The 22,842-nt window shown below is 40.4% G+C and overlaps 1 protein-coding gene across 5 annotated transcripts in view; it reads right to left on the minus strand.

The window, feature by feature from the left end:
• CAP2 (cyclase associated actin cytoskeleton regulatory protein 2) overlaps nucleotides 1–16,150 on the minus strand; it is a 68,396-nt gene extending 52,246 nt beyond the window's left edge. The window contains exons 1-4 of one of the 5 annotated variants that reach the window (XM_066188616.1): nucleotides 15,905–16,150; nucleotides 10,036–10,145; nucleotides 4,024–4,077; nucleotides 337–437 (exon numbers count right to left, since the gene is read on the minus strand). In XM_066188616.1, coding sequence (XP_066044713.1) covers nucleotides 337–437; nucleotides 4,024–4,077; nucleotides 10,036–10,063 — 183 coding nt within the window. In that variant the 5' untranslated portion in view covers nucleotides 10,064–10,145; nucleotides 15,905–16,150. Of the gene's footprint in view, nucleotides 1–336; nucleotides 438–4,023; nucleotides 4,149–7,164; nucleotides 7,240–10,035; nucleotides 10,146–15,904 lie in introns of those variants that run through there. The other 4 variants (XM_066188601.1, XM_066188626.1, XM_066188592.1 and 1 more) reach the window with 4 other exon arrangements.
• Between the last annotated feature and the right edge of the window lie 6,692 nt (nucleotides 16,151–22,842).

Consider the following 22,842-nt stretch of genomic DNA (forward strand, 5'->3'; position numbering starts at 1 on the left):
TACTTGTGTTCCTGTCCTGCAAAGAGCTCAGCAGCCAACAAAACTATTCAAACTGCTTGTGACTGAGAATATTTATCTATTTTGCGTTCTATGGTGTTCAGCTTTGGTGCTGTAGAAGGCAAGCAATCTCTTCTTATGAATCCATACAACCTTGTGCCCTTCCCAAACCAACTGTACTCAGTGTGTTATGCCAGGCTATCAGTACTACAAGAATTAATAACTTAGAGTTTATTCTGCTATTAAGATACTCCTCTTACTCAGATATCAAGTCTGATCACACAGATTCAAATACAGATACACTTGTATCATCACAGAAAAATCTGAGTAAATACTTACATGTGTCTTCACGTCACCTTCAAGAATCTTGCTGTATCTGAGAAACTCAGCAACACTTCCATTCAGCAGCCTATCAAAAGCTTCAACATATGGTGCTATGCCTGTAGAAGAGGAACATTCCATTACCATGGGTTCATAAAGCATATAATGCATAGGACATGTGTAGCAGATGGAGATGTATCATAGAAACTGAGGAGATTACTGTAACTTCATTTCTGATTTATGAAATCAGTGAAAAAAGGATGTAAAATTATTTTTGCCCTAGATAGAAGGAAGAGAAAAAAATCCTGCTCTTGGTAGAACTTGAATAGGAACTTGAGGAGAATTTCCTGTGTATAACATAATGGGAAGCCTCTTTTGACTTAAAATAACATGAGCTAAAACAAACATCTCTCAGCCCTTCAAAGGAGTGACCTGAGAAGTCTAACTCTCTTAACAAAATTCTCCTATTGTACTTTAACCAAATATTATCCCCTAAAAAGAACCTGCACTGAACTTAACAACTATTTTTATACTACTCACCCATTCCTGAAGACCTCTGTGTTGTTTGGTGACTTTTAATAGCAACCAATTCCATTTCCAGTAAGAGAGTCTTTGGAATGGGTTGACAGTAGATTTATGCAGTGAGATATATGGCTTTGTAATCTCCTCATTTTGTTGTCTCACCTTGTAAAACTGTCACTGGATAAAGAAAGCTCAAACAAGTCTTCCAAATGACATATCCTATTGACTATATATGCACTATACATTACAAAAGAGAAATAAAGCTGCTATTTTCTATATGGTACACAGAGCAGTTTCCTGATAAAGTGGACAATCAGAAAATGCAGATGGGCCTCAATTTCTTAAGCACCTAGCTTCTACATGGCACTCTGTGCTACCTGTTAAGATAGCAAAAGTAATCTTTCCTTGGATGCTTTCCAATCCTCCCTTTACTCCCTCATGTCTTGTCTATGCCTCAGAACCTTTGCCAGATCCAGCATGAATGACACACACTTGTATCTATGACATACGTAGGATCTGAGAGAACAAGGTTAAAATTCTTCCCTGCCTCTCTCCCTCATTAATGAAGCCTGAGGATTGCTCTGAAGAGGTACCAGGCTTTCCCCAGAGAATTTGCTGTAACCTTTTCGCACTATATACCAATTGTGTCCAAATTCATAGTCATGAAAGCCCTTTTTATTCCACAAGATTCATCTGGCTCCATGACAGAAAAAAAGACAGGCTCTGGCAACTGGAGTTTGCAGTGGTCTGTGTGGAAAAGAAAGTGTAGTTAGTCAGCTAGGTGGGATTTCAAGGCTCCTTTTGTTTTGATGCCATTCACCTATAATTCTGAGGAATTTCTGGGCTTTTTTCCATTGTAAGTGTTTGTGTGTAAACCCCTCAAATGACCTAATGCACAAAAGGTTTTAGCTGTGGAGATGCTTTCCAAAGCCCATTTATGTACTTTGTCAAAATCTGTGTATGTTTCCAAAAGAATCATTGTAACATTTTCCTTTAGAGCAGAGTTTTACATAACAGTTCACCAAATTGTCCTATGCAGAACTAGAAAGCAACTATGCTATTTTTAACTATTCAATGCAGCTCGCTCCCGGGAGCATTTACTAGAATTTGCTGTGGGCTGTGCAGAGCAATGGAATGATGTATTTGCAATCCTGCTCTTGTAATGCCATTTAGGAACACAGTAAAGGTACAGATTTCCCATCCTGTTTCTGAAAATGTAATAATTGAAAAGCCGAGGTTGTTTTTTTTTTTATAATTTTCATTATGGAATGGTCTTTTAGGGGATGGAGGTCACGGCTGAAGAAAGAAATATACCTCCATTTCAACTGGAGATTTCAAAAAAATCACACTGGCTTGAGTGTCAGTTTTGAAAGAGAAAAAGAAAGAGACCTGTAAGATTGTTTCCTTTGCAGTGGCTGTGGCAGGGTTATGTGAACCTCTGCAGAGGCACAGTGACACAGGCACACAGAGCCGTGTTTGGGGCACTGGAGGCGTACTAGTCACACAAACTGAAGACTTTCCCAAGTGCACCAGCAAAAGCTAATTCCTGAGTCCCTGTGTGAGACAGATCTGCCTGGAGACATTGTGCAGCTTGGCAAGCACCCCATGGTGCTGCTCATCTCAGCTTCTTACTGCAGTCTCCCAGTGGGTGTGTTTTACAATCACACTTCAACAAGGCTTCTCAGTTGGTTTCTTCTAGGGATCTGTTGGGGTGTTCAGGCTCTGCTTCCCTTGGGGGTGAATCTTTTCACCTGACTGAACTCTTAGGTTAGGTCAAGAATATAAGCAGTTTTCATGGAAGTACCTGGCATGGTGAGTTATCTCCTGTTCTGAAAGCAGCTCTGGTTCTGCAATACTGTGCTCTGGATAAATACAGATTCACCTAAATGGACTCATTACATGACTGAACTCTTCAAGAATTGCACAATTCCTAGTGGTGATTGATGTATTTGTCAGTTTATACACGGATTGTATTTCTCCCTGACTTTGCCACAGTTTACTAGCTGCCTAGGTTTTCTCTGGACTGTATGCAATTTTTTACTGAAGCTTTCTGTGACTGGCTAACTCATCTGCCAGGGAAGTCTGCTGGAAGATGCTTCCTTCCTGCCACACACTGCTCCCAGTCAGCTGCTCTGCAGCAGCTGCCAGCATGCAGCCCATGGCACTCCAGAGTGCAGGGAACATCCCTCACATGTGTTGGCTGGCAAAGGGGAAAATACAGCAGCTCACACACTTCACTTGCTGCTGTGTCAGTAAAGGAAGCTGCCTGCAACTTTCCATGTGTCCTGCAGCTTCTGTACAGCAGCTGAGTCCATGCTGGGATGTGGTCTTCTCTGGAGAACGCAAGAAAAGGCAAGGAATACAGAAAGCAAAGAACATGAAGCTAATAAAGTGATGTATGTTGGGGTTTAGGATGAAAAAACAAGTTTTGGAGAAAGGAAAGAGCACTCCTATTCCATCAGATTTAGAAGTACCACATATGTAAAGTTATTTAGCCTGTAACTTTCAGGTACCACAAAAGTTAAGGCATGAAAAAATAAGACTTGATGATATGATGGGAATAGACAAAGAATAGTCTTTTTTGGTATATTCTCCACTGTAATGCTTTGGAGCCACCAGAGAAAAGAGCGCTCAAGAGATAACAGTGTAAGGCCATGGATGTGTAACAGTCCTTAGCGAGCAAATGCTTCCTAACAAGTTCACACTTGATTAAGGATGTTAAACAAATTAAATGGGTCTGTACTGTGAAATTCAGAGAGAGCTGGCAAATCAATAATGTTTATATAGGTGACTTCTATAGGAATATTTATGCTGTACATTTAGAGGATGTCTCATTTCTTCTGCTAGTTGGGCTCATGCAGACATTTTTACCTGGGGAGTTATTTATAACAATATAAGTTGTCAATATAATTGCTAAAATGGAAAGAGTAATAAAACTTGAGACATGGACAGTATATTTAAGAAACAGTAAAATCATTAATTTTCTAGGCCATACTAGTTTAGAATTGTGCACACTACTAAGCTTGTCACATGACATTTCTAAATAATTTTTTAAAAATATTACCTTATTTTGATACAGAATTTGTAGGAGGTGGGACTGCATTCCCTCTTAGAAGACAAACATATACATCACTTGCAATTTTTTAATAATAGAGAGATGGTACTTCAAAATAACATACTTACTTCCATTGACTCCATTGATGCCATCACACTCCATTCCACCAGATCTGTGTGAATCTGAAAATAATGATTCAAGTCGAGTCACTGCTTTCTCCAATCTCTCCATCAACCCATGACTCTCTGCCATTCTGAAAAATTCATTATGGATAGAAACAGTGTTAGACCTCTCTTGGTAATGCCCTTGCTTTATGCTGCAGTTCTGTTCATCTTGTGGCTTTCTCCTTCTTGGTAAAACTCTTGCTTTTTAAGCATTGTCTTTCTGGCACATAACGCGGTTGCAGTGAAGCAGCTGACAAAGGGTAACTTGGTTCTTTGTCAGCAGGGAATCAGATCAGTACTCAGCTCTGGTTCTTCCTTCCAAGTAGCAGGTTCCAACAACTGCTAGTGTAGCTTTTGACAGTCTGCAAGTGGACAGCTTATGACAAAATGTGTATGCATATATGGTCCCAACCAGATACTGAGATGACTGGAATAGTTACAGAAATAATTGGTAAAATCTTCTACCTACAATGATTTGAATCGGCATTTACAGAGATCAAAATACAGACCCAATTAATAGTCTCTGATTTTTGAAAAGGCTCATTCTGAAATTTGCCTCGGTCTTTTATGCTTTGTAGTAGGACTCAGCCACTTGACTGAAGACTGCACAAATACCCAAGAAGGTCTTCTGTTTATTTTTCTTATATGATTTACCATGACTTTTTTTTTCCTACAGAAGTACCTGATATGAACCACTGTTTCCCAAGCTTTTAAAATCAAAGGCTAATTAACATTTGGATAGAAAAAAAAATCCAGAGGTCTGCTTGTGCAGTACTGCTGCAGTGCTTTTGATTTAAGATTAAATAGAAATTAGGTTGTATTTTTAACAACTCACACATTGCCTTCTTTCCTCACAATGTGATTATCTGCTCTCCTACATGTGAGGCAGTGTAGGCATTGACATTTTTGAATATTGGCCAATCTCTCAGGGAAAAAAGTGCTATATACCATTCAGAGTGAGAAAGAGTTACATAAGCAAAGGCAAAGCTATGTTTAAATCCCCTACCATTTGATAGAGCGAGTTTAATGTACATGTTCCCAATTAAGGTTGTGAGCACTTGATCCTGGTAAGTGACATTTGGCAAGGGGTGTTATGTGATGATGATGGCTCTTGATTAACATGATTCCTGTGGCCAGTTCCGGCCCAACACACACTAGGCTGCATCCCCTGCCCAGCACCAGGATGTGCAAAGGCAGGAGCAACAGGGGAATGCACATCCTCAGCCGGGGCAAGCAAGGAATCAGAGGCTCTCTGGGGCCATCACCCTGAGCTGTTCTGCCACAAGACATTGATTCCTGTATGGCGCGGAGACTAGAAGGGTTAGGCAGACATAGAACAAATGTGTAAATGTATTAGCTCCTAAAGAACAGCCTGCTAAAAGTGCTAGTATTGCAGAGAATTTAAAGCCTAATAGCAGACTCCAGTAAACTGCATCACTATGCAACACTCAGCTACCCAGCCAAACATTGCTGCTTCAGCGTCTCCACAGCCAGTGCAGAATGCCTAAATGTTGTAATTAAAAAGTAAAGTGGTATGGAAAGAAATGTTTTCACTTACAAACCAGTGCTGCTAATTTTTATTAATAAAATACAGTATTTTTCTTCTAAAAATTTAAGCATGAGAGGAAATTAGCTAGTAGGACCATGGAAACGTGCACGTGAGTCTTGTGCTCTGAGTCATCCTGCCTTTCAAACAGGGTGGGACCTTCAGACTTTACCCTATAAACGTAATTAGGTTTGTGTTTGACCTAAAAGTGAAGCAGAAGATTTTACAGCGCGAAACCCTTGGTAGAACCATTCTCGTGACAAAGTTTGGTCTGGAATTTATGGGGTTTTCCTATTTATATTAAATAAAAAATCTAACCCCCAAAAGAGGATGACATTAGACAGCATGCATACAAACAGTGTAAAAGTTCAGAGGGGCTCTCTTGTCTTATCACAGAATGTGTCAGGTTGCATGACCCTCAGAGGGGTCATCTGGTCCAACCTTCCCTCTCAAGCAGTATCATCCCAGAGCACACAGCACAGGTTTGCATCCAGGCAGTTCCTCAATAGCACCAGTGAAGGAGACTCCACAACCCCTCTGGGCAACCAGTTCCAGTGCTTGGTCACCTGCACAGTAAAGAAGTTCTTCTTCATATTCAGGTGGAACTTCCTGGGCATCAGTGGTGTCCACTGCCTCTTGTGCTATTGCTGGGCACCACTGAGAAGAGCCTGGGACTGTTCTCTTGGCACCCTCCCTTCAGATACTGATAGACACTGATGAGGTCCCCTATCAAAGGTTGCCTCTTCTTGAGGCTGAAGAGGCCCAGCTCCCCTCAGTCTTTCCTCATGAAAGAGACACTCCAGTTGCTTGGTCAGCTTTGTGTCCCTCCACTGGACCTGCTCCAGGAGCTCCATGTCTCCCTTGTCCTGAGGAGCCCAGAACTGGACACAGCACTCCAGGTGCGACCTCACCAGGGCTGAGTAGAGGGGTGGGATCACCTCCATTGACCCACTGGCAATGTATTTTCTTTACACTGCAAAATGCACACTATTCTGTTTGAAAAATCAAGTCACTTAAAAAAAAACACACCTTAAGTTTTTTGTAAGGTTACAAGTATCTGGGCAGGAATGACATGAATGTATCAGGGGAGCTTCTGAAATATTCAAACTTTTAGGTGAAAATGAAACCTTTTCTTAAAACAAAGCACTGTTAATCCTAAAAAAATATTGTAAGTACATTCTTTTCACATTTTACCCTACTACACAAAAGCCTAAAATGGTGTCTATTTTAAAAGTTCTGTTTTCAACCATTCTAAAGTCTGGCTGGTATAACACAGCATACTAATACATAACACAGCATACAATCAACTAATTTCATCAGTATTTTAAAATATTTTTTTGGTGTAATACCGATTTGTCTTTTTGTGAAGATACAGTCTGGTAGGTTGGGGTTTTGTTCATTTGCCTTAAAATTTTCCTTGATGATGTCATCAAATGTCACAAAAATTATGCACAAACTTCTAATGGAAGACCTGTTACTTTTTGGCCTCTTCAGACTGATTTTGCCTGTGAAAGAATACAACTGCTTGATTACAAACTCAGTAATTTGAGTGCACATACCAGGAGGTGTGGGGAGTCTCACAAATGAGCAGACTTGTAATGTTCTACCCAATAAACGGCCTTCTGTAAGACACTAAGAATACACATTACAATGTCAGAAGTTCAGGGGAATAACCCAGCTCAAATACCTGAAGGACCGTTTTATGCAACACTTTCTGCTACAACATAGTCTTTTACCCACTATCTTCCTCACAGTTTTATTCTATTCTCATTTGCTGGAGAACTACAATGTTGTTTGTCCAAAAGCAGGCATCACCAGCAATCACAGAGTAATATATTGTTAGAGTCTTCAAACAGAAGTAGAAACCATTTTTACCCTAATATTAGGGATGTCAGGTTTCTATTCTTTTTATAAAGAATATTAAACTTAATAATCATGTTTACACTACGTCTATCTTTTTATCTGTACATTTATATATTCATGAGCACACGGTACTTCCATCTATTTTTATTTATATATACATATGTGTGTGTGTGTGTGTGGGTGGGTGGGTGCGTGTGTGTGCGTGTGTGTGCAGACACATCATGCACATAAGAATATACACAGTTATGCCTGTCATGTATGAATAAAGTGCAAGAACACTTCTGTGACTATTGTACATAACACTAAAACAGCAAATCAGTTGTACATATACTAATCTAACATTTATATCTTGCTTTACCATTAAATGACACAGTGTTATCTACCTTACAAACAACACAGGAATTAATGGTACTGTTCCAAACATCCACTGAACAATAGCATGAGAACTCTTCATCCATTTTCAATCTAAACACTAACATCTTTACCTATATATTGGGATTTACATATCTGGCTCATATTATGACACACTTCAGCATTTTCTTGGCCTATATTCAGCTGTTTGTCTGCTTACTTATTCCACACTGCACTCTTCGTGGTCAGATACAAAGCCAAAAAGGAATCAGAACACAAACAACACAGCTAGACTCTGTGAAGATACTATCTGCCATGATATAGCATCAGAGCTTATATTATAAATAAATAATAAGATTGGTCTACTTACAGTGTCAAATTAAATCTCTGCACATTAAAGAAAAGTAAAGAGGATGGAAATATGTATATGGCATGCTTCCACTCTCATAAAGCATTTTTTTACATCAAGACAGACTCTCTATCTCACCTATTAGGATTTTAATTAAAGATTTGATCTTGAAGTGATTATCAGGGTTAATCACATATCTTTTCTCGGAGTTGATGCTGACCACCTATAAGGAGTTAAAAAAAAAGCTTCAACTCCCATGTAACCCTTATCCAGTTGCTCTCTTGGTGGAGAAGTACACTGTCCTTCGTTGAAAATAAGGTCACCTAAGAGTCAGGAAAGGTTTTAGCATACACCTACTGACAAATCATTTAAACACTAACATCAGTAACTGTTTCTTGGGTACAAAATCAAGACAGACCATCCACACCTCTGCCCTGTTTACTCTTAGTGGTATCTCTTTTTGGGAGTGCTAAAGGCATGTGGTAATACTACCATCTATCATTTCTTCCACAAAAGAAGTAAAGCCAAAACCAGGTAGAACAAGCTGAAACCCAAAATGCAGATTTCTTTTTATAGACAGGCCTTGGGAGATCACTACTTTCCTCCCCACCTGTCTCAAAGCATCATTTATCTATTATCAAGGGAAAAAACTTGGCTGTAGACTATAATTTCCTGATATACTGATCCCAAACAGCAAACTGTAAGTCAAAACACACGTGTACTATTCCTGTTACTATTGTATGTGACTTACAACAGAGGACAATATATTGCTCCATCCTCAAGAAGAAACAAGTAATTGCAATGAATGCACAGGGAAAGCAGAACAGTAGCATAAGGGGTAAAAAAACACATGGTGACGTATCAGGCATGTAAAAATAGGGGGTTTGAACAAAGGAATGGTGCTACCTTGTAAAGCATGAAAGATTCTCAGAAACATCAGCAAGAGATAGAGTACAAAGTTCCACAGTTTGTTTTACTTTCTAGTACTCTATTAATTTGAAAGGAAAAAAAAAATGACCTGTTAATTTACTTGCTTTCCTCCCCGGCTCCCCACTCAGTACCAGTTCTTCCAAATTCATCTAGCATCTGAAAATTGATGCCAGGTCTCACTCATGCTCATCATCTGAGATTCTACATGTCAGATTTGGATTTCCTCTCTATGCCAAAAAAGGGCAGATGCGTAAACCACAATACAAGCTGTAATGTGGCATTTTAATTGTATTTACCATTGCTGCACTGCTTGGAAAATCACACTGTCCATGGAAGTGCAGCACCTTGCACACGTGCTTTCTGTCTTAATCTTTTAATAAATTGCTACCAAGATATGAAATAAATAACACAACCCCCAGATTGCCAGCTGGTACAATCGGAGAGCCAGTCATGAACATTTTATAGATCCAAAGCATTGTGTCCTCTGAGACTTCCTCTGTACAATCTATGTCAGAATACATCAAGGGAGGAGAAATGCATTCCTAAACATGCCCTCAAATTACAAAAGCGTCTTACAGCACTTCATTTCTGACAAAAACACAGACAGCCTGGGTCTGATATGGCTCTTTTTCCTACATCATCATTCAAATACCTACAAATCCAAGCTGTGTTGAGCAGGCAGCCTCTTTGCCACCTTTGGCACGAGATCCAAATTCCTGCTGTATCCCATTCTTGTTCAGACAATAAAAATCCACTGGCTTGGGGTCTTGGGAGTAACTCATTCCCAGACAGAGCTTGGAAGCAGCTCACTACTGGCTGAGTAAGGAGGAGCACCTGAAACTATTTGGGTTGATATCATAAAAGATTCTGGGTGGAGAATGCAAAGGGAACAGTGGTGAGAAGAAAGTATGTGTTGGTAGACCAATGGGAACATTACCTTGTATGGTTTGTGTTTTGATTTCCATTAGCTGTAGGGGAGGAATGTAAACAGATTCTTCTTAAACTGATGTCAATTTGGATTAAACCAGAAGACCTCTCAGTAAGGCCCTGTGTGAGAAGAATGATTTGAGTTTCAAATCGGAGCCTTTTTTACTGCTTTGCCCCTAGATCTACTACAAGCTCATTGGGGAGAAATTCATTTTTAAGTATAAAGAATTATTTCATTTTTAAAGATAGTTAAAATAGATAGTTTTGTATATCAAACACTATTAGAGTGTTGACTTTTTTTGTTAAGATGGACAGTTATACCTGAAATAGCAAAACGACAAAAATGTAGGTATGACTTCTGCTTTTTGTGGATGGATGTGCCCTTTAGACTATTAAGTTGATCTGAAATCCTGACTGACTCCAATATACTCATCATAAAATATTTCTGTCTGTAGCTCAATGTGTGTGTTAAACCCACTGATAGGCAATGAATGAATCCCTTATGAATGTGCTAAGAGTGTGCTACATCAATTATCCTGTTTATGGACTTCTTTCTTTGGCATAACCTCTGTGTGTTTAAAGAGCTAGTTTTTATAAGCAAAAAAAAGATTCCATAGAAGAGGTAAAAGCAGGTTAGTGTTGAACCTCCTCCATCTAACCCAAGTATTTTCCTTTGTCTGGCCTTATGCTGTTGGTACCACAAAGCATACTCTTCTTTTTGCATTCTGGCTCCTCCTCTGCTTCTCGCCTAGTGATCAGGCTGCTGTCTACAAAAACATCTTGAAAAAGAATAGAGACCTTTTTCATCCCACTGTTCAGAAAAACCGTAAAACTCGCTTCGTAAAACAATCTATTTTAGCAAATACCCCTAAGACTGTTGATGCATTTTAGATTTCTTATCACATGCCAGTTCAGTCCCATAATATGGATGATCAACTGCACACATGAAGCTGTACGTCTACAAGTCAGTGTAACAATAACATGGACTGCAGTTGGGCCTCCGGTAATTTAATATGAATTCTTTAAATATGTCATGTGTTCATGTATGTGCTTAGTATCTCCTGGAGTATCAGTTCACTTTCTAATTATCTGGATGCTCTGTGAAGAGCTTCTATCCCTTGCTGAATAATTTTGACTGTCATGAATTTAGTGATCACAAAGAGCGAGTTCATTATTTAATGATACACTGAAGCAGTCAAGACTTGACAGTCTGTGTAAGCATGATTGACTTAAAATAACCAAGGCAACCCAGTTTCTAAGTACATTCTCCTATTCCTTTTATGCTCCCTTTTCATGTCACCACTGCTCATAGTCTTTTGTCTTGGTTTTATTTTCTTCTCCCTTCCAATGAAGTGTATGAGTTTTAGTATCTCTCCAATCAACAGAAATGCAGTCTTCTTAGCCACCTCATTTACTATATATTAATGTGGGGCTCCTCAAGTAATCAAGCATCCTAAAGGCCTTACAAGCCATTTAATTACTGTCAGAAGTCCAATTACTGTATGTAAGCAGACTGCCTTGCTGAACCGAGAAAATACTGCATGCAGGCATTGATTTTATTCAAGTGTTTCAGTTCAGTTCATAATCACCGAACAGTAAGATCCTTTATGCTATGGTTCCAAACAAATTTAATTTGAACTCTCTGAAAAGGTAAATTCTACGAAGTACAAATGTTTTAGTACTTCTGGGATGTGAAAGGTAAAACAACAAAGGAGGAAGTTAAAACTAAGTGAAAAGTATTGCAAACTCTAAAAACAGAAACTGTGAAATTACTTCTGAAGAAAAGACAAGACTAGAGTTATTCAGTACCAAGGTTTGTAACAGTTTTGTCCGCTGCACTGGTGGTCTTTCACAAGGCTTCCACACCCTTCTTCTCATGCATATCCATATTGTGCTGAAGCCTGAATAGCTGGGCTTGATTTCAGCCAAGTTTGCAAGTGTTCCTGCTCTTACCAGAACATCCTGTGTCTGATGGTTCCAGGCTCATCATGGCTGCTCCACTCAGCCTGCACCCAGTGGCTTTTCTTCCAGCACAGCAGCAGCCAGGAGGGCTTAAGCAAACTTACTGCCATGTGAGTCCTCCCTCTGCTCCGTAGTTCAACTGGGATCTTTACTGGTCACAAAAACTCAAGGTGTTCATGCATCTCCCATTCTAAAATTCATCCCACTGACTTTGCAATACTGCTAGCATTGCAATTGGTGCCTCTGCTTCTGATTCAGGATGAAATGGGCCACCTGCTACTAAAAAAGACCTTTCTATTTCCTGATATAACCTGGTTACTACTTAAGAGGTCCTAAGCTTTAATGATAATCCATGCAACCCGCTCACAAACAAGATCTCAGACATTTAACTATTTATGCCTCCTCTGTTTCAGTGTGAGGTCTTGCAAAACCCAGAGAAATCAAACTGGACCTACCCTAGGGGCTTGTACAAGTTAGCCTTTTTGGGGATGGCTGTTGCTTTAGAGGACTCAGAGCTGTTAGGTGAATTAGACTGCTATTTCTAGATGAGGACAGATTACACACAGAAATGTAAATGACTCTTTGCATTCCTTCCAAAGAGCAACTAATTAAATATTTAAGTTAATACAAAACATAGATTAAAGCTTAGGATCTGAACAGAGATCTTCTTGGAAAAATGTGCCACTATTTAATTATGTAATTGAGCATTTGCCTGTTTGGTTTTTTGATATAGGCTACAAAAGCATTAAGGCTTTAATTCTGAGCATACTACTACTGGTATTTGCAATTCTAGAAGCAACCTCTTTGGCTTGCTGTTCTCTGAAAAACTGTGGGTCAGACAATGCAATTCCCATTAGCATACACTCAGGAAGGTAGTCTCAGTGGGACCTTTTAAATAATAAAAAGTCCCTGAAATGACAGTCAGAATATCTTAAGCACACAGGTGAAATTAAGACAGCAGTAGGCAGTATGTGTATAGACTGTAGTGGTGAATATGCCATAAAGCCTTGCTAAACAGTGACAGAGGTCACAGACATTTAAGAAGCCCCAAACTCCCTACTCTTGATCAGGTATCTGAATCAGCATAATCATTGCCATAGATGCAGCTGTGCTCATGCACGCTTCTGTCACTTCAGCATACAGTGCTTAGTAAAGGTGTTGCTATTCTGGTATAGTTCTCAGCAGTGACATTCTGAAGAAGAGCTGAGTCTTTAGAGTTTGGAGTATTATGTAAGCAACTGGAGTGGACTCTGTACCACATGAACATGGTAAATTCCCAATTGTCTCCCCTACTGCAAAAGATGTACTTGAAGTTTTAGAAAAAAGGAATTAAAATTATTTATATGTATCAGGGATATATATATACTCCATCAAGTAAAATCCTTTAACTAGTTCATAGTAAAGCAGAAAAATAAGTGCAAAAATGTATGCCTTATTTATCACAGGCATTTCTTTGGTTTTGCCCCACTAAGCACAATGAGCAAAGAACGTTCTTTCATGTAGTCAGATGTTCCACTAGGCAGCAACTGCAGCTATTGAGTTTGCTGCTGTTGCACGTGATGTTAGAACTCGTGCAGAACCACTAAGAATATTCTTTAACATATCTGGCCATTCGCCATTTCTCTCCCTAGAGTTCAAACCAATTGCAACTTTCCTGCCATTGACAGGCTGTAGATTAAAGCACAGATTATCTGACTTTGTCCAAGTGATGTTGCAAATCAACATTGAGGCTGAGAGCTGAATAAAGCTGTCTGGCTTCCAGCCCTCCTTACTCTCTATTTTTCCAGTACCTGCTAATTCAGATTACCATGAATTTTGGACCTGGGTGAATTTTAGGGTTTTTTTTTCTTTTTTAACTTAGGGTACCCAATGTATTTTGCACGGTTAATAAAAATTATACAGTGGGATCAGAAAATCTGATGGGAGAGAATTTAATACATGTAATCTTAGTACCCTTGCTCCTTATGGTATACTAAGAAGCACTTTTCTCCACTGAAGTGAGAGCCACAGCTGACAAAGAATAATGAAAACAAGTCACAGGTTGGTTCTACTGTAATAGTAAATAATGCACATCCTCTTCATTTTTATTTAATTGAGAAAACATATTTTATTCATTAAGTTTGGAGTTGTGCCTATCCACCTTCCACATCTGAGCAGCATTCAAGGGGGAAGACACAAAGGAATGATAGGAGTATTCAGAAGACTTGCATTTTTGTTAAGCCCAAGACCAAAAAGACCATACTGTTGTATGTGCCTGCCTTTGTTACAGAAGGTGGATTGCCTTTGTTCTTCTGCAAACTTGCTCAAAATAGAGCCAGTCTTATGAAATCCTGGTGCTGAAAATGCGTAAAACCAGAAAAAAGTTTATCATTTGCATAATAAGTAATTAAAAGGAAATGCTAGGATAAAATTTGCATAAAAATTAGGGTATCTGACTCACAGTAATGTCTTAGAAGGCCAGATTTGAGAGTACTGTATTGAGTTCCAACTCATTCCATCTACCACTTTACTATTCTAAATAATTTTTAAAGTTACATCTCTGAGGTAGGACAAGTTCTCTGATTACAATTTCATTAAACAATGAAACACGGTAGTCCATAAACCACTGCCACTTTTGCCTGGCTTAAAAACAAATTGATAAAATCTGCAGGTTTATCCCACTCAGACCCCCTGCTAAACAGATCCCTTCCAACTATTTCCTAATGGACTGGCCTCTGTGTAGGGGTTTTTTTCTGACATCTTCCATCACTCAAAAACAAACACATTCAGGTAAGGTATATAAAAAAGGTTTTCTTCCGCTGATGATCTTTGTTTTTAAGACTGCCCCTACACATCACAAAATCTGAATTCCACTTGATAAAAATTCTCTCTGTTGGTGCTGTAATGCCAAAATACAAATCTACAGCAATCACTAAAGCAAAGGACAGATAGCACATTTTTAGGTGAGGTCACGACAAGTTTTTCTCGGCTGGCTGCGTCTCTGGGGGAGTGCTCCTGATGTCAAGTCACTGCAAAATGCAGGACCTCGGTTTCACGGGTCTTCATTTCTGCTTTCCTCTTGCCCCCTCTGAAAGCTACCTCGTATTTCAAGTATCCTTTACATATTTTTATGTAAAGGTAGATATATTATGCCTTCAGATCGCTCACCCTAAGATGCTATTTAACCCTTTCTTCTGGGCTAAACCTGTAGGCTCTTCTGCCACCTCCACTACACGCACACCTCCGGCTCCAAGGGCGGGGGCATCCAAGGGCTCGGCGCCCCGCTTCCCACCGGCTCTACAGCCGCCTGCCTCAGAATCAGATCATCTTACGCTGATTAAGAGAGTTCAGGACCGGCACCGCTTGACAGCCGGGTCTGCACAAACAAGCCGAGGGTATTTTTAATAACCCGTCGGCTGCCGGGACCCGGGGAGGGGGCTAGGGCACAGCCGAAAGCAGCCTCGGAGTCGCTCCCGGCGCTGACGGGGGGCTCGGGGGAGGAAATCGGGCTTCGACCCAAAGAGGATCCCTCGCATGCCGTGGTATTCAGCTTGGGTCTCCCCTCTCCCGGCCCAGATTACTCCCTTCCCACTTATCACCCGGGGGAAGGGAGGGAGGCAGGGAGGGGGAAGGTTTTCCGTGCGCAGCCCGGCACAGGTGACAGGAGGGAAGTCGAGGGGCAGCGCGGTCCCTGACCCAGATAGCTCCGGAGCACTTGCCCGCCCAAGGAATAACTCTGCCGCCCTGCCGCCCCCGGCCGAGCCCCAGAGTCGTCCCCTCATCACTTTCCCCTATCCCCAAGATGTCCGCTGCGGCTGCTCCTGCCGCCGCCACCGCCGGGAGTGCACCCGCGGCCCCGGCCGCGCCTGCCCGGGGCCAGGAGGGTCGGGCCGCTCCCGGCATCCCGCCCCTCCCGCCGCCGCCTGCTCTTGAGTTACCTGTTTTGATGACCCGCGTCGGCTTTTTTTCCCCCCTCCTCTATGCAATGAAAATCCGCCGCCGGTCACTCGCTCCCCCCCTCCCTCGCCTAGCCGCTGCTCTCCTTCCTCCTCCTCCTCCTCCTCTTCCTCCTCCTCCTCCTCCTCCTCAGCGGGAGCCCGTGTCAGTCAGTCACATCAGCTGCCCGGGCAGGCAGGGAGAGCAATGCCCGGCAGCTTCCGGGAGTTCCAAATAAAGACAAGTCCAGAAAGGGAGAGAGACGGTGGCAGAGATGGAGAAAGAAAGCAAAAAGTGGGTGGAGTGTGAAAATGGAGAGAGAGAGGGAGAGGGAGAGGTGTCTCACGGCGGCGGCGGGGAATGTGCGGGGAAATGGCAGTGGTGGTGCATCACGGAGGAGCAGGGGAGAGTGCAGGCAACCCAGAATGGAGGACTCCCATGGCCGCTGATATGGTGGCCCTGCTTTTGCCCATCGGGCACGACTGGAGAGGGCTGGAAGTGAGCACCCCACATGACACTGGCCTGGTCCACAGTGGGAAAGAAGAGTTGGCCCCGTGTGGAAACCATCAGACCCCTCCCCTCACATGGCAGGGAAGGTCAAGGGCAGCTTCATGTACACCTGGATACTTCATTGCCTACTCTGGGCTGGACTAAACTGTGCCAACCTGACCACAGCTGTAGCTGGGCTCATGGTGGGGCTGCTGCCTTCATTCAGTGTGGTCATGGAATTAGGACTTCCAGTGGGCAAACCCTTGTGCTTAGGCCTCATTTGTCAGGCTCTCCAGGCTTTGCACCAGTATGTACCCCTTGCCAAATGTAAAGCATGAGTGTTCTGCAATTGTGTGGTGCTTGTCACCACATGGTCCCAAGGGACATTCACCTGAAATCTGCTTCATGTGCTTGGATCAAATGAGTTGGTTTTCTGCACAGAAGTCTTGGGAGAAGACCGTGAATTCACAGCCTCTAGAGAAACAGTTTGCTCTTGAATGGAAAAAAAAAAAACCCAAACATTAGTTGGTGATAATAAAAAAGACCACATATATTTTTCAAGTCAATACATTTTTCAAGTCAACCATGTGGTCATGTAAAAACCAGTAGTACAATTTTCTATCAAATATATAGCTTATTTTAGAAGAATTTATGTTTCATTTCTGGTTTCATATGTTTCATATGTTTCATATGTTTCATATGGTCTGACAACACCACTATAAAACATAGAACATAAGGATTTGTTTTAATTGTGCAGTAGTTAAATGTGGGCCAAGAAAACTCATATTTTAACCAGAATGCCATGGTTAATAGCAGCTCACAGACCTCACGTGCCTGAAGTCGGCATTAAGCAAAAGCAAGCAGACTGCAAAGATCTGTCTGGGATCCAAACTCAGTAGTGCAGACAATGTAATTGGCATTGGAAATTGCAAAAAAATCACTGGTGCAGTTTCGTGTATGAAGTGAAATGAACTAGTTCTCCTTGGCATGTACAAGCAGCCTGATGAAATCAACAGAACAGCACATGTTTTAAACTAGAGGGTCTTGTCAAACCTTCCAAGAGGGTAAAGGTAGTATGGAATTGAAGACCTGATTTAAAAAATGCACAGAAAACAGAAACTACTCAAGAGAATTGAGAAACTAGCCCAGAAGATCTCCTTCCAGAAGGAAAACTCAAAAGGATTAAGAAACAGTGAAACTACTACACTTACAGTAAAGCTCCAGGTCTGTATTTCTTACAGCTCAGAGAAAAAAAATCTCAGGACTCGACCAGTGTCAGCATGGTAAGTTGAAAGTTTAGGACGATGAATGCAATAGAGTTTCTGTAGAATGTCAATTTAATTTGAGAAAATGTATTGTAGTTAAGTGATGAAAAGTTTTATAAGCTCTTATAGTAAGAGCTCAGTTGAGCACTTCGCATCATCCTCTTACATAATGGGCATACAGAAAAGAAGGAGAAACTATGAGACATTTATTTTGTATGGAAAGTTTTCCGAGGCTACCAAACCACCAGATGCCCTGCATGTTTAAAGCACGTCTGTAATCCATCTTTGCTCCTGTCTTCTAGTGCTTTCTTCACAAAACAGTCAAGTTATTTCTTCTCATCCCAAGGAGAATTTTGGCAAGCCTAAAAGGCTTAGGCTAAGGTGAAAGCAACAAGAAGAAATAATAAATTTAGTAAGAAGAGAAAAAAGGGAGATTCAGTAACTGTAAAGTGACCTCATAAAAGGCAGGAAACCCAATGCCAAGCAAAGATACAAGACGTAGTGCCTGAAAATGCTAGAGAAAAAAGCCTTGCAGTTTCTGTAACAAATAAAGGTAATCTGAACGGGCAGTTCTAATAAAGAGCTTCATAATTTTCAATTCAGGCTGAGCAACATCCCCCTAAAGAGAAGCAAGAAATGAGAGATGTGCAAATTTTGGACTTTCCAAAATATTGTATGTGCAAAAAAATTGACTAGATGGCATGCATTTGTTCTCTCCCATCAGGAAAAGGGCTTGGACAGCATTAAAGAATAAGTTTTGAAAGTGGTATTGGAATTGGCATCAAGTGAAACACTGAGCAAGGAATGACTGGAACATCAGGCTTTGGGGCTGGCCACTTTGCCCTCAAACTAACAATACATTCAGATATACAGAACACACATTGATGCTTGTATTTCAAGCATGTATTTCAACATAAACAGTTAAAGATTTTTTATCTATGTACTTTTTTTAGTGAGGACAGGGTCACCAACTTCCAGATCAAAACATCCCAAAAAAGCCTTAAAATTCTAACTTAGGCCACAGTCCTCTTGAAATTTTGAGGAGCTCTTAAGCAAGAGGTGCAGTAATAGCCATCTTGCAGGAAGTTACCCAGTTAATATGTAGCAGCTCATGGAGTGCAGTGGATTTGATTTAATATAACTTTATGATTCTTTTTTTCATTTTACTTACTAACTTTGTTGCTGCAGACAATCTGTGCCAAGGCTGGCATGTTTTATTCCCTTTTATAGAAGCGTGTATTTCTAAAGTTGTGCAGGGATCCCAAAGTACACATCAGAAGCCGTAGATACAGGCTATCAAAATCTCTGTAGAATGACAGCATTGTAACCTACTTTAAAGAAAATACTCTGGTGCATCTTTTATTTGCATACACATTTTTTTTTCACAGAAGAAGACGTGAAAATGTTAATTCTTACTTTCCTAGTCTGTGTTGAAAATGGACTTTCAATGTGTATGTTTGTAAAATTTCTCTGTTGATGAAAGTTGCACCTAAGTGATTCGTAGATGAGTCTGGAGAAAACCTCAAGTATTGTTGCTCATTGCCTTGATTTTGTGCAGTCTATCTTTGCTGGGGCAATGCAGAAAATATGGATTAAAATTGCAGAAGCACTTACTGAAGTGAAAAGAAATTGAAATATCATGTGCAAATCTTGGTAGTGTGATTTGCTAGATCTGCTTAAATAATATTGGAGTGCATTCAGGACATGTCAAGATGGCTTTTGCTTACCAAATCTGGTGTTTAGTCTACAGAACTTGAAAAACAGCATGTAGCTAATTAACAAAATGGATCCGTGAAGACCCCTTTGTGGTTATCTTGCACAGATCAAGTGTCAAAACATGCAGAAAAAAATAAAGGGAAGATTCCGCCAGAGAAGTGGACTGCTTTTCCTCTTTCCAACTGGGGTGAAATCTGTCATCATTCAAACAGTTCACCTGTAAAATATGCAGGCAGATTCAAATTACATTTAATTTCATAGCTGTCACTCCACTGCTTTTTTATCTCTTCTCTGGATTCTTTTTTATGCAGTAAGCTCTGGGGGTGTGGGCTCTCATAATTGTACATTAATTAGTTGCGTGCTTCTTTTTAGACATTGCAACATAGAAAGTTAAGTAATAAGCACGCGCTTACCATTAAGTATGTGAGTAATGGCATCCCTGTGTAGCAGAGCACTTAAGCATTCCCATTGTATTTAAGCAGCTTGTCACATAGGGATGGAATTACTCACTTGTTTATAATTCAGTGTACATTTAAGGGTTTTGCTGAATCCAAGGGGAAATTGTTCTGATCTCACAAATACTAGTGTTTGTGACTACTTTCACTAATGGTGGTTTTGTGGTTTAATTCAGTTCTGTAGAGATTTTGGGAAAGCTCTTCAGTGGATATGGTAGGCTTGGGCCTCAGCTCTGCTAAGTATTTACATTGCCTTGTCTATTGATGATTGTGGGATATGGGCTCACGTTGTGTTCTTGCTAAACAACCTGTTTTATACACTGCTGCATTTTGATATGGATTTCAAGTGAAGTTTTGTTGTTTTCATTTAGTTACAGGCAGAAATTTGCAAGGAACTTTTAGTGAGGATGATTTGACTGAGGAAATCTTCCAGTTATGTGAGTGTAGTGTTATTGTGCCACCTTGAATGCTCTCGCTGTGTATCAAACCTATGGAAGCAGTAGTCAAAAGGAGTTACAAAGTCTTACTCATTGGTCAGTGCTAGTTTTCCCATTTTAGAATCCTATCATTTCTGTATAAGCTTCCAGGTTCTGTTTTTACCTTCCTTTCAATCTGGGATGCAGAGGATTCCTTAAGAGAGACTGGCAGTATTCTCTAGTGAGGCCCCAGCACAACTAAACAAAGCTAGGTACTGCTTCCAGCTTAGTAGCTGAATGCACTGTTTTGCTTTGGTAGAGTTTCAGGACAACTTTACCATGATGCTGGCTCACTGTTCCAGACCCAGATGTTAGCTCTGAAGCATCTTAGGAGGATAGTTGCTGCTGGTTAAATGTTCATGCTCTCAACCTGGTCTTTGCCAGTGCTTTGTAATCCATCTGCAACAGAGGAAAGTGCAAGTGCACCGAACAAAACTAAATAAAGTGTTTTGTGGTCATCTTCATTCCACAGCTTCTTTGACTCATTCCACATGTTCCACCATCCCTGAAGCTCCAGTCACTTTCAGCATGTGCAATTGGGTCAGGCATGGAAGTCTGGTGTTTTAAGTTGTGTATTCTTGTGGCTGCATTTTTTTCTTAGTAGATAACATTTTTTTCCTTGTCTGCTGCTGTGTTTCTTTCATCACCATGTGTATGATGGCATCACTGTCATCATCGGAGCTCGTCAAGACTTGCTGTGTCTAGATCATCAGTAAAATACATCAGTCTTCTTCATGTACTACTGGCAGTTAAAATCCCTCATTTAGTGATCAATCAAAGTAATTTTTGCTTATTGCTGAGGAGATTCTGACATGACTTCCTTTTTTTCTCCAGTAAATCCAGGTTGCAGTTTGTTTCTTTTTTTCCATCTCCTAGAGGTAGAAAGCATAGAGTCAGCTCTAAACTTTTTCCTGGGCAGACTGACAAGTGATTCCCTGAGATCAGTATTCTTTTTGCATAGGAAAACCCTGACAGCTGGTGCAGCAGAGGCACTGAAAAATCCAGATGCACAGAAAATAAGATTTTTTTTTTCCTGAAAAGATGGGGATATTTGAGATTGTTTTTGTTAATGAATTCAACGTTTACTGTGCAAACCACTACGCTAGAAACTTTTTTTGTTTGTTTAAAATACAGAATCACCTGATTCTAGGGAATGGTGCTTTAAAGAAAACACCTAATTGTGCAAAATTTGTGGTAAAATCACATGAATTGATAACTTGATAAGATCTTTTTACAGAGAACACTTTTTAAGATATAATCAAACAGCAATGTGGGCAGACAACCAATGTGTATTGGTTATAAAGATTGGATATAAAGATATAAATTTAGTGTTGTTCCAAGCATTTAAATACACTGTGCCCTTATTTAAACAGTGGTTCCTAAGTAGTGTAACCCCAGTTGTGGTCATTATAGGCCGAGTAAGTCAAAGAAAAAGTCCCTTAGAGACAGAATTCCTCTGTTCTTCCACAGCAGTTAATAAGCTACCAGGTGACATTTGCTAGCCCCTTCTCCCAATCCTGTACCTAGTTGGTTTTGTCCATCTCCAAGCTTCTTTGCACTATGTGGGTGAGGGGAAAGCAAGAAAAGCACTTAGTCCCTGTTAGATCAGTTCACTCAGGCAGTAAATAAAGACCTTTACCTCGACATAGTCACCGTACTTGGTCTTCTCCTGTAAGAACCCATTTAGCTATTGACAGGTATCTTCTGTAAATACACTTACTACCCTAATATAGAGGGGTCAAACCTATGAGTTTTGAATGTGAGTCTTTGAAATATTTCACCTAGTTCTGGAAAGAATCTGAGGTGATTTATGCTTTTCCCATGCAGAATGCCAGCCGCGACAGCAATGTGAACTTTCTCCTGCTCTTTCGACCTCTCCCTCAACCAAGAACTTGAAGAGTCAGGATATCTCAATTTTATATCCTCCTGCAAAATGACACTGCTGGCAAGGATCCCTAGGTACAGTACATTACTTATATTATTATGCAGTTTTGTCAGACTAAATTATTATTTTGCAATTTATGACTACCTAGATTAGAGATGCAGAGCTCATCAGGCACAGCAGTATAGAGCGTAGCAGAGTCATTTACTCTAGTTTTTATATTCTTCATGGCAAATGGAGTGGCTTTTTTTTATTTTACAGTATTTTGAGAGCTTTTTAAGACTAGACCCCTTTTCTGAAATCTGTCCTTCTCAATACATGATTTCTCCATACATCTGTGGCAGAAGGATTTCCTCTGTCAAATAAAGAAGGTTTTATTTTGGAAATATAAAGCAAAAAAAGGTTTTAGGATTAATCAAGCCAAGGAACAGAACAGACTAGACTAGACTAGACTAGACTAGACTAGAATATTTCAGTTGGAAAGGACCTACAAATGATCATCTTGTCCAAATAGCCACATTACCTTCCTTTTTATTTCTTTTTTTCAAAAAGGAAAGAGGAACAAAGTAAAGTAACAAAACATAAAAAATAGTAATGAAACACACTTAATTGTAATATTTAAAATGGACTGGAGGAACTATAAATATTTCACACTGA

Source organism: Chamaea fasciata, unplaced genomic scaffold (assembly GCF_029207755.1).
Source record: "Chamaea fasciata isolate MVZ Bird 193981 ecotype frontalis unplaced genomic scaffold, bChaFas1.0.hap1 SCAF_1, whole genome shotgun sequence".
Classification (NCBI taxonomy): domain Eukaryota; kingdom Metazoa; phylum Chordata; class Aves; order Passeriformes; family Sylviidae; genus Chamaea; species Chamaea fasciata.